Source organism: Polistes fuscatus, unplaced genomic scaffold (assembly GCF_010416935.1).
Source record: "Polistes fuscatus isolate 324 unplaced genomic scaffold, CU_Pfus_HIC Scaffold17, whole genome shotgun sequence".
Taxonomy (NCBI): domain Eukaryota; kingdom Metazoa; phylum Arthropoda; class Insecta; order Hymenoptera; family Vespidae; genus Polistes; species Polistes fuscatus.
The window spans coordinates 3093652-3110358 of NW_025113075.1; the positions used below are offsets into that span (position 1 = coordinate 3093652).

General features: G+C 40.2%; 3 protein-coding genes across 3 annotated transcripts; all 3 read right to left on the bottom strand.

Annotated features, from left to right (window-relative positions):
* Positions 1 to 50: 50 nt before the first annotated feature.
* On the bottom strand, positions 51 to 6158 carry LOC122515357 (cytochrome P450 4C1-like). Its single transcript, XM_043632672.1, has 11 exons — positions 6128 to 6158; positions 5634 to 5727; positions 5463 to 5565; positions 5287 to 5380; positions 5079 to 5194; positions 4939 to 5007; positions 4503 to 4668; positions 4228 to 4407; positions 3934 to 4151; positions 274 to 371; positions 51 to 111 (listed from the first exon to the last, which is right to left on the bottom strand). Exons 1-11 carry the CDS (start codon positions 6156 to 6158, stop codon positions 51 to 53), a joined length of 1230 nt encoding a protein of 409 aa, XP_043488607.1.
* Positions 6159 to 10593: 4435 nt separating this feature from the next.
* Positions 10594 to 12486, bottom strand: LOC122515358. The gene has a single exon (XM_043632673.1). It carries the CDS (start codon positions 12484 to 12486, stop codon positions 10594 to 10596), a length of 1893 nt encoding a protein of 630 aa, XP_043488608.1.
* Positions 12487 to 12695: 209 nt separating this feature from the next.
* Positions 12696 to 14861, bottom strand: LOC122515359. Its single transcript, XM_043632675.1, has one exon. It carries the CDS (start codon positions 14859 to 14861, stop codon positions 12696 to 12698), a length of 2166 nt encoding a protein of 721 aa, XP_043488610.1.
* Positions 14862 to 16707: the final 1846 nt, after the last annotated feature.

Consider the following 16707-nt stretch of genomic DNA (forward strand, 5'->3'; position numbering starts at 1 on the left):
GCAACTTATTTGTTCATGGGTTTAACGGTTCAAACAGAAAGGGACAATGGTTAACCGACATATCCAGGACCATCAACATCAGTAGCGACGCTAGAATGCGTGACTCGAGTTCTATGTGAAATTATGCGGAATCCATGTAAATTGATAAGGAAAATTGCAGCCTTTACGGTAATAAAATAACCAACAGTGTACGTAACTATAAAAAAAGACTACAGTTTCACCCATACAAAATGCAAATCGTGTAATGTCCCAACGAAACTGATTAATCCTTACGAGAAACCTTTACTGAGAACGATGTTGGAACGTTTTCGTACACCACAAACCCTTGGTAACATTTTTGGTTTACTGACGAAAATATTCCATATTAATAACTATGTTGTTAATCAACACAACATGAAATACTGATGCTCCTACAATCCTAGAGTACGTCATCAAAAACGTTTTACATTTTGATGCGATATTGTTTAGGATTATTTTTTGTAAGTGCATATTGCTTTGCCTGAGTGTGCGTTCTAGAAAAAATAGTAAAGAATGCATCAGCTAGTAAGTTTAGATGATCAAAGAACAATTTCAGACGAACGAGCGACGAGGAAACACATTAAGAGAGTTCAGAGAAAATATTAAGTTGTGCACATATTAGAAAGTATTTTTAAATACTTATTGAAATATTATAATGATTGGTTGTAAGTTGAAATAGCAAAAACTTTAACTGACACTTATTCGGCTATTGCATTTTTAGACTCAATTAATATTTATTTGAAAATATTAAAAATTGAACTGTACGAATCTTTGCAAAATTATTAATTTTTTAAAATTAATTACTTCGTTTCACACAAATTCTCTAACATATCAGTATTATATTTATATTTCGTCTTTTCATATCGATGATATAATGTCTTACTTCTTATATTCTATTATAATTCTATACATTTCTATATGGGTTGAAAAAAGAAGAACACTTACCTCGATGAATATGAAGATAAAAAAGAGTAAACACAATTGTTTGACTGCGTATATGTATTTCTGCTGGACTATCCCAATGTTTGGAAATCTAGAAAAATAAAAGAAAATAAAATTACATTAGTACAATATAAAGAAAATCAAATATATGAGTGTATGTGTACGAGCGGTTAACCTATATTTATGTATATATGCCTGTATGTGTGTTATGTATTTCTATGTTATGTATATATGTGTTTTTAATCATATTTTTTAGATCAGGATTTTCAGCTTCTAATATACTAATCTCCCGTTTCTCCCCCCTATATTTTCTGCGTTCTCATCTATGCGTGTGCCCAGGTGCTACTCGTATGGGTGAGAAAAAAAAAACTGTTAGTATAGGTTTAGTTTTTAATTTTTCCTCTATTGGCGACTGTCATTGTGCTAGTGATTGCACGATGTACTTTACACCTGTGTGTGCGTATTAGGTAGAGTGTTTTGTACATCGTTTCGCGATAGTTTTTAATTAATGCATTATTTATCACTTAGAATACTACTTAGTATAGCACACCTAGAGTTAGGTGTGATATGAAAAATACACATGGTTGTATTTTTCTATTTATTATTAAATCTGTCTCATTTTTTTTTTTGTAATATATAAAATCGTTTCGAATAGTAGAGTTACCGCATTTATTTGTGGAAATATGACAATACTTGTATTATATTAGTATGCTGATATATATGTACCAATATTTTTGTTTAGTCATCATTGCAATAATCATTAGCCTTGGCAGTCGATTACAGCATTGGTACGTAGTCCCATAAATTTAGAAAACGTGGTTGAACTAGGGTGTCGGAGGTGCCCCGGGACATGCTCTCTAGTTTAGGCTTTTGCACCCTGGTGGTAAATTTGCACTTTTTATATACGGGTAATTGGCGGACAGGTAGCATACTTAGGTGTGAATGTTTATTTAATTTGTAAGTAGGTAGAGACCGGAGAAGTCACGCGATTGTAATTTCTTCTCCGGATATTATACAAAGTTTCAGCAACCTTTAGATTCATTTATCATTTAAATATTTCTTTTAATTTTTCCATATATTGCTGATGCTCTGTACCGCGAGATTTAAATCAGTATCGAACGATTCAAATATCTTTGCATTTTCTTAAAAATTAATTTTTTTTCGAAAATGTGAAGATAGCTGAATACGTTGGATACTTACTTAATATTAAGTATATTAACGCTTTGCTCTTTAATAATTCTTACTGAATATTTCATTTGTTATGTATGTATAGTAAATACAAAATAAAGTAAAGATAAAAGATAAAAATGGTCGAGTAAAAAAGTAAGACCATAAGCTGTATGACAAAGTTTCTGCTTTTGTTTGATATTATTTAATTTTTTAAATGCAAAGTGTTAATAATAGGTTCATCAATATAGAATAGATAGATATAATAGATCAAATATCTGTTGAGGCATTCGAGTAAATGTAATTGTTCGATTTGTGAATTTCTTTCGGCTGCGATTGTTTACGAAATGTATCGTAAAATACGCTTAGAAAAAGCCTCACAGCAGCGTTTAGGGCATGAAGAAAGAAGAGGCTAAATGCCGAAGTGGCTAATGCCGAAGAGGCCCCCACTTAATTGTGGCTGAAGAGGGCAACTACATAGACTATTGAGTTATTTTCAAAGGTTCAACAATAAGTTTGAACTTTTCGAAAATAGCTCTTTAGTCATATTTTATATTCTACTGTATTATTTATTTGCTCGTCATTAATTTGTAATTGTAATTGGAGATGATGGACCATTCCATCTCCTTGGGACACCAAATTTGTGTCTCTATCGTCTAAAAGATGCATATGTGTTTAGTTAGAGTCAGAAATATTACAATTTTTGTATTATTCAATTTTAAAGCTTAAATAACGTTCGGTAAATATTACAGTAATTTCTCTTTTCTTGTTTCATCTTTAAAATTTTTCATTTTGATCGTATATTATTAAATTTGCAATTTTTCTTTTTTATATAATGCAGTTTAAAAGTATTTCATAATAATTAATAGATATTGTTTTTTTAGTAACTTAGTATTCTTATTTTTCCTATTTCTTTATTTTTATTTATTTTATATAAATGTAAAATCACGCGTTTAAATTTAATTTTATTGCAATAGTAATTAGAGATTTGATAAAAAGTAAATAAAGGATTCACAATTGAGAAAGTGCATCTGCGAATTGGACCACTTATATGTCAGGCTATTGTATCACTTGATTGTATGATTAATATAGTTTTCTTCTTGTTACAGGTGATCATCGTTGGATTTATCATCAAACCTTCTGGATTCTTTTTTATTTAAGTGTCCTAAATTGCTTCATTTTAAAATATATATATATATGTATTTCTGAAGGCTCACACATGTTTATATATTAAAAATTAAATATAATTATATAAAATTCTATATTACAATATAACTATACTATATATACTATCAAAGTTTATGTCATATACTATTATATACTATCAAAGAATATCGCATTCTTTTATAGTATTGTACCGTCATCGCATTAAGTATCTACTATATATTAAAAGGCTGTTAAAAATATGTTATACGCATGCGCAACCACAAATTTAAGGTGCAAGCGCACTTTGAACAAAATCTCCAACTCATGACGTTTCCACATTTGTAATTATTAATAACTAATTAAATAATTAATTAATAAAGTTAGAAGTTATGGATTTTAAATAAACATTTTGTTAGAGCAATTTAGCGCACTTATTCATTTTTTTTCTGCTATGGGAGTACGATTATATAGCATGTAACGTCATTATGTATCTAATCAACATATAATACAATTATTGAAATAAACTTATACTGCCTGCATACCAAGATATTCTGCTTGTCTTGTTTTTGTCATACCGTTTAACACACAAAACGTTGGAAAGATTCCGAAAAAAAGTAAATTAAAAGTTCATTTTGTTCTTTAAGAATATTTATAAATTACAAATAAATTCTTTAAAACTGTAGTTAAATTTTTCCCATTTTGTAAAGGATAATATGAATAAAAATATCTATGAAATTGGTAAAAATTTGATTTAGACGAAGTCAGAGTCAGATCTGCCGGAAACGTAACGTCATCAAGTTCATCCACTGGTTCTAACTCAAAATTGTACAATATGAAACTGACGAAGAGTTTAAGCTCAAACATTGCAAATCTTTGACCTGTGAAATAAGAAATACAAAACTAATAAACAAAAATTGTATAGCTTTTGTGGTCATTTCTGCATGAGAAATTTACCAATACAGTTTATTGGCCCGGCACTAAATGGAATGTAGGAGTAGGGATGTCGCCCTTTAATATTTTCCGGTAAAAATCTGTCGGGATCGAAAACATTTGGATTTGGCCAATATTCTGGACGTCTGTGCAAGCTGTAAATATTCACCTCACAGATAGTACCAGGTGGAATTAAATAACGTTCTGCAAAATAAATACAATTACGTAGAAAATAAAACAAAGAATAAAAAGTACACGAGTGATGTTAAAGTATACATATATATGCATGTATTTCATACTCAGTTGCAGATCGTAAGAAATTTGTCGAGAAATTAAATGAACGCTTGGATACAAACGAAGCGATTCTTTTAAACATCTCTCCAAATACGAAAGTTTTTGAAGCGACGATATCGTCAAATTATTATCTTCTCCCATAATCGATTTAACCTCGTCTCTTATATTTTCCTAAAAATAAATATGTCATTTATTGCTCATTGTATGAACTATGAAAATCGTTAAACTCAAACAACTTTGAAAGTTTTAATACTTTTTGTTCGAATTCGAGTACCGATGAAACTTATTTTCAGTTAATATCATTATTAATTAGTATTAAAAGCAAGTCACAATAAAAGTAGTGAAACGATTCAATGATTATTTCTTCGATAATGTATAAAAAGTAAAAAATTGTTTCTTTTCCTAATCATTTCAGCTGTTTGTTTAAGCAAGTAATATTACCTGGACATCTGTGTGCTTTGCAAAAAGACTCAAAGCAAAAGTCATTGCACTTGCAATAGTGTCGTGACCCTAGAAAATGTTACTTTGTAGAATGTTTCTCCTCTTTTGTTTTCTAAATAAATATATTTACAAATACATACTGCAAACAAGAAAGTATCAACTTCTTCGCGAATTCCTTCCTCATCTATTTGATTATCTTTCCAAGATGCAGCTATAAGCAGATCAAGCATAGAAAGTCTTTTTTTGGACTGCAAATCTGTAACATAAAAACTCAATTGACCTTGTTTCTTTCATTTTATTTTATTCCTATTTAAAAAATGCGAATAATTTCATCGTCCTTCTGCTTACCCTTATCAAAAATGTCATCTTCCTCAATATTCTCATAGATTTGCAAATATTTCCCATTAGTTTGTTTGTGAAAATGTTTCCTTTCCGCAATTATCTGGAATAAATGTAACACTTGCCTAATCTAGATATTTTCGAAAAACGTAGATTTTTTTAAATAATTAGTCAGAGAGACGTACATTTCTCGAAAAATTGTGCAACGTATTCAACGCTTTTTTTTGTACTCTAGCAAGTTGTGTAAATGCAAATATTGTCTCGGGTAAGTACCAAGGTTTAAAGGATCTAATAAAAAATAAATCACATTCTTTATTCTTGTGATTTTATTTTTAAACCAAATATTTATAAATTACCTATATGCAGCAATGCTGCCATAAACATGAACGGCATGACGATATTCAGATTCCAGCTCGCTGTTTCTTGTCAACTGGGTACCTAATGCTGTTTCTACAAAGAAGATTCGGAAATAACAATTATTGGTAATATTATTAATTAAATATGCAAAAAATTGTTTTTTCACTTTGTTCGGCGATATTTACGTTGTTGAAATAATTTATATTGCGCGCGGAATAGGATAGGCGGCGTATGCGTTAATTAAGTTGCGAGGGCGCGCAAGGGCTGTCGAAATGCGTGCGGACGCGCCTTACCATGCAAGAGGCATGGGAGAGCGTTCCCCTAGCACAAGGGCCGTGCTGGGTGCCATTGCCAAGAGGAGGGCAATTGAAGCATGGAAGGAAGAAGAATTAGGTCTCGTTGGAACAATCGGAGCAACAGGGGTGCGCGTGAGGGCAGCCATCGCTTCCGGGTTGGAGAAGTGGGTTGGAAGGCCGTTTTCTTTGGAAACGACCTTCCACACCACTCAGCTGATGACTGGCCATGGCTGTTTTCCCGCGTACCTGTATGGTATCAGGAAGACAGACTCCCCGCGGTGCTTTCACTGCGGTGCGGATAATGACGACGCGGAACACACCCTGATCGAATGCCCTGCGTGGACGAATGCGAGGGATTCCTTGGTCAGGGAGTTGGGGGGGGGTGCAGCTCACCCTCCCCGGGATAGTTGGGCTGTCCCTGGTTACCCCGGGGGCGTGGGCTGCATTCCAGTCCTTTTCAGGACTAGTAATGAAGGCCAAGGAAGATGCTGAGAGAGTGAGAGAAAGAGAATTTCTCAATAGGAGAAAAATGTATGCTGGGCCGCAAAGGAGACTAGCTCCTAGGCGGCCCCCCCGGGCGAGGCTCCGGGCAGCTTTGGCGGCGCCTGGCCCGGTCTAGCGCGTCGCTTCCCCCGAGATGAGTGTTGCATGCGGATGCATGGGATGCGTGAACCCGACCAGTGCATCTTGGGATGGATGGTCGGGTTTGTACATATACATACATAGGTAGAGTAAGTTGCGCCTCCGGAAGACCGTGAGGCGCAGTAGTTAGTTAGTTTTAAGGTGTGAGTGTTTTGTATGAATGAAGAGAGCATGGCAAAACACCGGCCAGGCTCATCGGGATGGGAGAGTGGGTGTGTTTTTGTGACATATATCACGGATCCGCCTCTCCCATCCAGCGAATGAATGATTTGCACCAGGTGGGTTTTTTAGTCGGTAGAAATCCGACACTCCCTTGGGTACCGGGCTCAGGGGGCCTTTTGAAGGTCTTTCCCCCTGACGAAAAAAAAAAAAAAAAAAAAAAAAGGCATGGGAGAGCGTCTTGAGGTGTGCGGGGGGGGATAGGATGCGTGGGGCCGTGTGCACGCACGAGTCTCATTCTGGTGTTCACTCTGGTTTGAGCTACCAACTGTGTGTTTTCTCATCTTGAGCTTCTCGTTATCTTGGCTTTGTTCTAGGCAACGTGACTAGAGCGTGTGAGAGTGAGTGAGGAGTGTGTGGAGTTGTCTGGTGTTTTGTTCCCAACAGGCTCCCCACGTGGGCTTCTAGTCGGTCAGTTGTACGGATAACTGCAACCTGTCGCCAGGCTCCCAACGCGGGCTTGCTGCGGACAGTTGTAGCGCCTTATCCGCAACCTGTAGCCAGGCTCCCCACGTGGGCTTCTAGTCGGTCAGTTGTACGGATAACTGCAACCTGTCGCCAGGCTCCCAACGCGGGCTTGCAGCCGACAGTTGTAGCGAAGTATCCGCAACCTGTAGCCAGGCTCCCCACGTGGGCTTGTAGTCAGAGAGTTGGAGCGAATTATCTGCATCTTGTAGTCGGACGGTTGTAGCGAATTATCTGCAACCGGTCGCCAGGCTACCAACGCGGGATAAGGTTCTGACCAGACAGGCCATCGTTAGGTGCGATAAGAAAACAGCGTGCGTTCGGTTGTCGCCTTGCGTCGGAAGCGAACGGTAAGAGAGCTCTCTAGCGTGCGACCAAAAGGTACCTCGCGTCGTTTATTCTAATAATATATTTTCTTTTCAGCGTTTTGTTTGTCATTGTATGTTTCACCAGTTTATTGAATAAATTGTTCTCTTGCCCCGGCTTTTCTCTCAATTCCGTGAGAGTTTTTATGCCGAGGCAAGTAGCTTTGTGCCGCGTAAAAGTGTTTTGCTCATTTATCTATCCTGTCCTATCTCACTCATTCCAGCGTTAAACTGTTTAGTAGAACTCATTGGGAGGGATTCGACCATTTTCTGGTCACGTATATAAATGCTAGAAACACACTTACGACATATTGCCTTGAGAGTGTATTTGCTGATAAATGTTCGTAAATCTTTGACAATAGGATTTCCATCTGCCTCCTTTGTAAGAGATTCGACAAGATTTCGTGATTCCTCATTTAAATTAGTAAGTAATGTTTAAGGATTGTAAACGAAAAGAAACGAGATGATGATAGATGATCGATCGTTCTTCTCTGGATGCAAGGATTAAAGGGCGTTACTATTTAGATAACAGTTTGTCAGGATTAATAGTTAAGAGTACACATATATTTAATCATACATAAAATCACCTAAACATAAGGCTTCAAAATAACATAATCATAAACGTAAGAAAACATAAAGCATAAAAGACGTAACACATAAAACATAAGAACTAATAATCACTCAATAAGAACACATAACACTTCAACATAATACGACCACTTAATATCTCGACATAATACCATAAGACTTCTTAATACTTAATCATAATACATAACTCCAGTGCAATCATAATACTTTTCGAAGCGCAATCATAAGACTTTTCGAAGCGCAATCATAAGACTAACTCTCTTTCTTATGCATCGGTCCTACCGCCGACGGAGGGGGAAAGGTACGCAAGGCGGTCCTAGTCCCTTTTCCGATCCATTATTGGTCATCAACCGTCTTTCTTCCAAATCTACGTAGCACCCTAGAGTGGGAGTGCGTACAAAGCGTTCTCGTAATCTCCACAGTCTATACCACCAGACGTTTCTTGATCGGAAATAAATATTATATTCCTCTCTTAAGAGGATCCTTTCTTACGAATTCTATAGTTCCATAAGTTCTCTATTCTATCGTAAAACAAACTAAGATTAGATTATCCTATATCCTATCCTAAACTAATATTACTCCGTTACAGGATATTTGTACGATTGCTCCGGCTCGAAGGACCATTTAGTGTGATTGATCCAACTCGCAGAACCAAATGTACAGTTGTACGGTAGTGCTGGTTCCCACTCCCGTACTGTGCACGCTTTCGTGCACGCGCTTTCTCACCTTGCTAGGAAAAAGACTGCTGTCTCTTTCCACTTCCGCGTTGTAAGGACGGAAGGAGTTGATCCAAATAATACACTTCAAATTGTAATGAAATGTGAATATTTATTAATACTCGTTTCCAAGAGATCAGTATGGTGCTTGGGCCTTGTATACTGATCTATGCTAACTTTGATGCTTAGTACTAACAATAACCTCGGGTTACTGACTAGTTGTATTGAATGCTGCTCGGATCACTTGGATGTGATTCCGCCTAACGAGTATGGACGACTAACTCTTTTTCGTCTAAAATGTAACTGCCCTCTTCCCCACCCCCTCCACGATACATCCCACCACAGGACTCCGATGCGACTTTGGAGTGGGGACATCTGATCAAATATACTGCGTTATCGTTTCGAGGAATTCGAAATAAGATGCCCTGGCGATTGCTATGTTTGTCCCTTATACTCTATGAATAGATGCCGACGCAATAAAACCCAAAGGTCCTAAACAAATATTCTTTATTTCTTTGCATAGTCACCGGTCGAGCATCTTTGTAAATGTGTATCTTATCCAAATCCTCCGTTGTATACTCTTACCCCCTACTGTTCCGATAAATGACGGAACATGCCGGCCCCCTTGAAAGGCCTGCCTTTCAACATACAATTGGAATGTAGTGAACCTTATATACAGTATATTCTAAGACTAATCAAAGCTTCCAAGCACCACCTTAAAGATACATTGAACATATTTAAATACAACAATTTTTATGACCGCCTACGGCTGCTCTATTGGCAGAACACACAGCCTTGTTGCAGCCCGCTTAATGGTTCCCTTAGATGTTCGAATCATTGCTGTCCTCACTATTCCGTCTGCGCCTGCTATTAGCTGCTCCACCCTGCCTAATAGCCATCGTAGTGGGGGTAAATTGTCATCTCGAATGACAACCAAGTGGCCTTCCTGTAGTGGATCACGTGTTCGTATAGATCTCGCTGGCCTCTGGTTGAGTAGATTTAAATATTCCTTCGACCAGCGTTTCCAGAAATGCTGGCGCAGCTGCTCGATTAGTTGTAGCCGTGATAGTCTATTAATTGCTATCTCCCTTATGTCCGGTTCCGATACCGACAGCAGGGAGTCTCCGATAAGGAAATGTGCAGGAGTAAGGGCGTTTAGGTCTCTAGGATCGGCGGATATAGGTAATAGAGGGCGGGAGTTCAATATTGCTTCTATTTGGGTAAGTATGGTATTTAACTCTTCGAACGTTAAGGAAGCATTCCCTACCACGCGCCTCAGGTGATATTTCGCAGCCTTCACTGCCGCTTCCCACAAGCCACCGAAATTTGGAGCGCCTGGCGGAATGTAATGCCAGGCCACTCCCTCAATACTTAGTTGATCGCTAATTTTGGCCTTTGCTATATCATTGAAAACCTGCGTTCTTAACTCTCCTAACGCCCGATTTGCCCCAACGAAGTTCGTCCCATTGTCCGAATATATATTGGCAGGCTTACCCCGCCGTGCCATAAATCGCTTCAGGCACGCTATAAAACAGTCTGTTGACATGTCTGTTACTAATTCTATGTGCACGGCCTTTGTCGCCATGCATACAAATATCGCACCGTATGCCTTTACATATTTGGCATTCCGTCTTCTCCCTTCTTTGACCAAAAAAGGGCCGCAATAGTCTATTCCGGTGTTTGTGAATGGTCGCGAGGGGTAACCCGTGATTCCGGTAGATTACCCATCACATATCTCGAATTCATCGGCGCATTTTTAAAACAAACTACGCACCTCCGAATTATTCCGCGGACGGTACTTCTGCCTGCCATGGGCCAATAATTCTCTCTTACCGCCGCGAGTGTTAGTTGCGGGCCCGCATGGAAATTTTTTATATGTTCGTGCTGAATTATTAACGCGGTAAGTTTGTGCGATCTTGGTAGCACAATTGGGTACTTATTGCCGTACGCTATGTCCGCGTTTTGCAGCCTCCCCCCGACACGCATGATCCCGTTGGTATCCAGAAACGGCTTAAGACACGCCAGTCTACCATGTACAATAATCCTTGGGTTTTTTGTTATTGCCCTTATTTCCTCGCCGAACTCTTGCGCTTGACACAGCTTTATTAAACGCTCCCTGGCTTGCGCGATTTCAGCCACCGTTAACGGACCGATGTCCTTGGTTTGTGCACGCCGCGCGTTTCTGCAAAACCTGCCGCAGTATGCTATGACCCGCACTAGTCGGGTGAATTGCGAATATTTATTGAATATACGATCACAAAACTCTCGCGACCTCTGGTCGCGGCCTATCATCGCGACCGTGCACGTGACACTCGTATTTCGACGTTCTGGTAATTCTTCGAGTGGGACTTCTGGCGCTGTATCCGTCGCGTTCCCGAAGACCATTCCTGGCCCGTGCCACCATAGATCCAGACTTAACAGTTCTGTTGGGGTTACCCCCCTCGATATGAAATCCGCTGGATTTTCGGCGGAAGACACATGTCCCCACTTCGAGTTTGGTATTCGCTCTTGAATTTCCGCCACGCGATTGGCCACAAACGTGGTCCAATTTCGCGATGGTGATCTTATCCATGCCAATGCAATGGTGGAGTCTGACCAGCAACATATTTTCCTGAATTCTACGCGCATGTTCGTCGTCAGCTTGTTTATCATCCTCGCGAGCAATACGGTAGCGCACAACTCCAATCGCGGTAGCGATACCGCCTTTAACGGTGCTACTCTCGAGCGCGCACACAATAAGTTGCTGCTCCCGTTTCCGCGCCCGTCCTTCGAAACTATATAGATGCAGGCCCCATACGCCGTTTCGGATGCGTCCGCGAATCCGTGCATCTCTATTTCCTTCGCGTTTTTACAAATAGTTTTCCGTTCGACCCTTATGTCATTTAGCACTGGGAGTTGTTTCGCGTAATGCAACCATGCTGTCTCTAAATCCATTGGTATGGATTCATCCCAATGTATGCCCCTTTGCCATAGTCTTTGTATGATAACCTTCCCCGTTACAGTGACTGGCCCAATTAATCCCAACGGATCGAATACCTTAGCAACCGATGCCAATATGACCCTTTTCGTGATTCGGTGCACTGGCGCCGCTATCGGAACGGAATACTGAAATGAATCATCGCTGGGATCCCACAAGACGCCCAACGCCCTTATATCGCCTTCCTTATTTAGATTCAGTATTTGCTTTGAATCGACCTTTTCGGGAATGTGCGGTAATATTTTCCCCGAATTAGCCGCCCATTTATGCAATTTAAACCCTGCTTTGGCTAATACCTGGTTTACCTGATCGCGTATTTCTCTAACCTCCGCAATCGAATCTGCTCCGGTCAGCAAGTCGTCCACATAAAAATCGCGTCGTATGACCTGCGCGCCTATCGGATGATTTCCCTCCTCTAAATCCGCTATCTCTTTTAGACACCGCGTAGCCAAAAATGACGCCGACGCCGTACCGTACGTTAGAGTTAGGAGCTCACACGTGCTCACTGGGTTTCGCACATCATCACGCCAGAATATCTTCTGTAGGCTAACCTGCGATTCGTCGACACGGATCTGTCTATACATTTTCTGAATGTCCGCTGTTATCACGTACGCGTATGTTCTAAACCTCGCTATTATCGAAAATAAATCATCCTGTATATTTGGTCCTATGGCCAATGCGTCGTTTAACGATATGCCTGACTTCGACTTGGCCGACGCGTCAAATACCACACGCAACTTTGTCGTTGCACTTTTCTCGTTTAAAATTGCATGATGTGGTATGTAGTAAGTACTTAGCGGAGTTGCTTATCTTCTGGTAACGTCCGCATGTGCTCTAAATCCCTGTATTCTTTTATAAAGCTTGAGTACGCATCTCGCAATGTTGGATTTTTAGCTAACTTGCGCTCTAGGGAGAAAAACCGATTCAATGCCGCGGTCCTATTATCCTGGAGACTTACTATCTTTTCTTCTATGATGGGGAGGCGCACCACGAATCGACCGTCCGCGTCACGTCTGTACGTTCTCTTGAAATGCTCTTCGCAGTACCGTTCTTGCTCTGTTAACGGATGAACATCCGCGACGTTATCCAGTTCCCAAAACCGCGACACCAACTGGTCAACATCCTGTACTTGCGTAGCGATGTTACATGCTACCTCCTTGGGGCTGCCCTTTACATCACGCAAACAGCCGCCTACCACCCATCCCAACTGCGTTTTTTGCAACGTTGGATGCGAACGCGTTGCCTTTATTTGGCCCGTACATAAGATCTCTAGATAGACCTCTATTCCCAATAACACGTCGATATTCGCACTTTCGTAGAATGCGGGGTCCGCTAACCTTATATTACCGGGAATCGCAAGTTTATTCCCGTCCATAGATACGGCTGGTAATTTTTTTGTAATTGAATTTAATATTACACAATCTATTTTTCTCCGGTAGTTATTGTAGTTGGACTTGAGCACAACCTCCATTTGATGTAGCGGTTGTGTCGTCATTTGACCAATTCCGGCGATCGGCGCTCGGAATTCCTTTGATTGCAACCTTAGACGCTGCGCTAAGTTACGCGTTATTATGTTTACTTGGGACCCCGAATCCAATAATGCCCGAACGGTTATTGGTTTTCCATTTACGTCTAATAGCTTGACCTTGGCTGTTAAAAGTAACGCCTCTCGATGAGATGCTGCCTTTAACCCGCGACCTATGTTTGCAACCGCCGCTTCGCTGTCTGACTCGCCGCGTTCGTTAGCGACGGCCGTGGAACCCTGCGACGGTTCTGACTGGGTATGTAGTAAGGTGTTATGTTTCCGGTTGCACACCTTACACCGACTCGCATTGCATTCGATGGCAAAATGATTCGTCGACCGCAAGCAATTAAGGCATAACCCTTTTTTCCTTGCCTCGGAGACGCGATCCCTAACTGGCATCTTCCTGAACCTTTCGCATTTGTAAAGCTGGTGGCTTTCCTTGCATATCGGACACGCGAGTATGCTTGTAGTTACCTGCGAAGACAATGCCTGGCGCGGTTTCGGTCGGTTGTGATTCGTCACGAGCGGCATTGGTGGTTTTGCGATTGCTTCTAATACCTGACACCGGTGCGTCAGGAATTCCATTAATTGTGCGAAGGTGGGCACTTCCGACGGTGAAAGCTTGCTTTCCCACTCTTCGTTCGTTTTCGCGTCTAACTTGTCTACCACCGTGCATACCAGTAAGTCATCCGACTGATTGACCGGCCTTTGCAGTGCACTAAGTGCCCTTGTGTTTCTTGAGGCAGCGTCAACTAATTGGCGCAGCGCAACGCTATTTTCCTTTTGAATCTTAGGTATATCCATGATACCCCTTATATGAGTATGCACTATCCTACGTTTGTTGTCGTACCTATTTTGTAGCAATTTCCACGCTTCTTCGTAATTTACGTCCGAAATCGTTAATGCCCGCGTTATGTCCGCCGCCTCGCCTTTTAGTGACGAGCGAAGATAATGGAACTTTTGGATCGCCGATAACGACGAGTTTTCATGTATTAGCGACTTAAAAGTATCGCGAAAAGAATACCACTCTTCGTACGATCCACCGAATTGTGGTAATTCTATTTTCGGCAACCTGATATGCCCGTTAGAACCCGCGGATAATTGTGATTGCGTCAGAGAAGGTGCATTCGTCGACGCGGAATGCGCTGAATTCGACCAATCTTCCAATAATTCGTCGATGTTGCCGATGATTGTAAAAAGCGCGTCTTCAAAAGATTCACGTTCCACACTGTGATCGGATGTATCATCAATTAGTTCGATTTTGGTTTGCACTTCTTCGAATTCACGCGATTTGACCAAGATCTCATCTCGACGAAACCTGAGGCGGGGTGTACTACGCGTTTGTGCTAGTTTATCAATATGACTCTTTGCCCTAGTCATATATGCCTTTATCTGACCCCGTTTAATGTGTAAATCTCTTAATTGCTCAGCCATGTTTGTACCGAGATAGTAGCAATATTAAATAAAGGAGAAGGATAGGCTAAGAAGGAAAAGAGACTGACCTGTTACCGATAACGATACCGTCCGACGGCAGATGCTCGTGTTGATGCTGCGTGGCAGGATACCGTGTATTGCCTCTTCCTGCGTTTTCCTATTCTTCCTCGGCGTTGATGCTATTGCTGCTCTCGTTGATTGAATTCACGAACTTGCTTGCTGATCGTTCGCGACCTTTCGTAGAGCTATCCGGCTCGAAGGACCATTTAATGTACGATTGCTCCGGCTCGAAGGACCATTTAGTGTGATTGATCCAACTCGCAGAACCAAATGTACAGTTGTACGGTAGTGCTGGTTCCCACTCCCGTACTGTGCACGCTTTCGTGCACGCGCTTTCTCACCTTGCGAGGAAAAAGACTGCTGTCTCTTTCCACTTCCGCGTTGTAAGGACGGAAGGAGTTGATCCAAATAATACACTTCAAATTGTAATGAAATGTGAATATTTATTAATACTCGTTTCCAAGAGATCAGTATGGTGCTTGGGCCTTGTATACTGATCTATGCTAACTTTGATGCTTAGTACTAACAATAACCTCGGGTTACTGACTAGTTGTATTGAATGCTGCTCGGATCACTTGGATGTGATTCCGCCTAACGAGTATGGACGACTAACTCTTTTTCGTCTAAAATGTAACTGCCCTCTTCCCCACCCCCTCCACGATACATCCCACCACAGGGCTCCGATGCGACTTTGGAGTGGGGACATCTGATCAAATATACTGCGTTATCGTTTCGAGGAATTCGAAATAAGATGCCCTGGCGATTGCTATGTTTGTCCCTTATACTCTATGAATAGATGCTGACGCAATAAAACCCAAAGGTCCTAAACAAATATTCTTTATTTCTTTGCATAGTCACCGGTCGAGCATCTTTGTAAATGTGTATCTTATCCAAATCCTCCGTTGTATACTCTTATCCCCTACTGTTCCGATAAATGACGGAACAATATTGAAGTGAAATGCAGGTGTTAACATTTTCCTTTGTAAGTGCCATTTTTCACCTGTCAAATTAGGTTATAATTAAAATGTTATTAAATATATTGCAAGACATCAGGACCAATTGCGTTTCTTTTTTTTTTTTTAGAGTAAGGGTCTATAATTTCGACGGCGAACCTTTTTCGATGGCTGAGTCAAATTCGGTTTATCCTCGCTTGGAACGTTAATTCGTAGGTTAGTAATTGAGCGTCGTGACTTTGGAAGGTGATGGGAGTCAACTAGGGGAACTGCGAAGAAAAAAAAACGGCTATAGGTTCATAATAAAATTTTCCTGCTTTTGCTTCCTTTCGGATTGTTTCATAATAAGGTTCATATTCCGCATCCATTAATTTTACGCATTTCCAAGTTTCTTTTTATTCGTCGATTTTATAAAATTAAATAACATGTTGACCCAAACATGACCCAACCAAGAGAACAAGTTTCTTCATTGATCTCAAATTATTTAGAACACATTCCCATACATTTCATATAATATTTTCAATTTTGAATATTTTCAATTTTGTCGGATCATTTTCGATGTAGTTTCGGTCAGTTTAGAAGTGTGCGTTGGTCACCGTCTGACCCACAGATCATAGGTTCGCCACCACCGATCTATAGGATAATATGTGCTTATTAGTTTACGTGCTTATCTATTAGCAAAAAAAGAATTAGAAAATATTTTTAGTTTGCCGATCGTTAAGGGGTTATACGCAGTTGCGTGGCTCAAAAAAGACGTCTTTTTATGAATTTGTTATAGAAAAAGTTTTAATTTATCAATTATAAGTGATGGTAATTCAAATAGAGTCTACTTT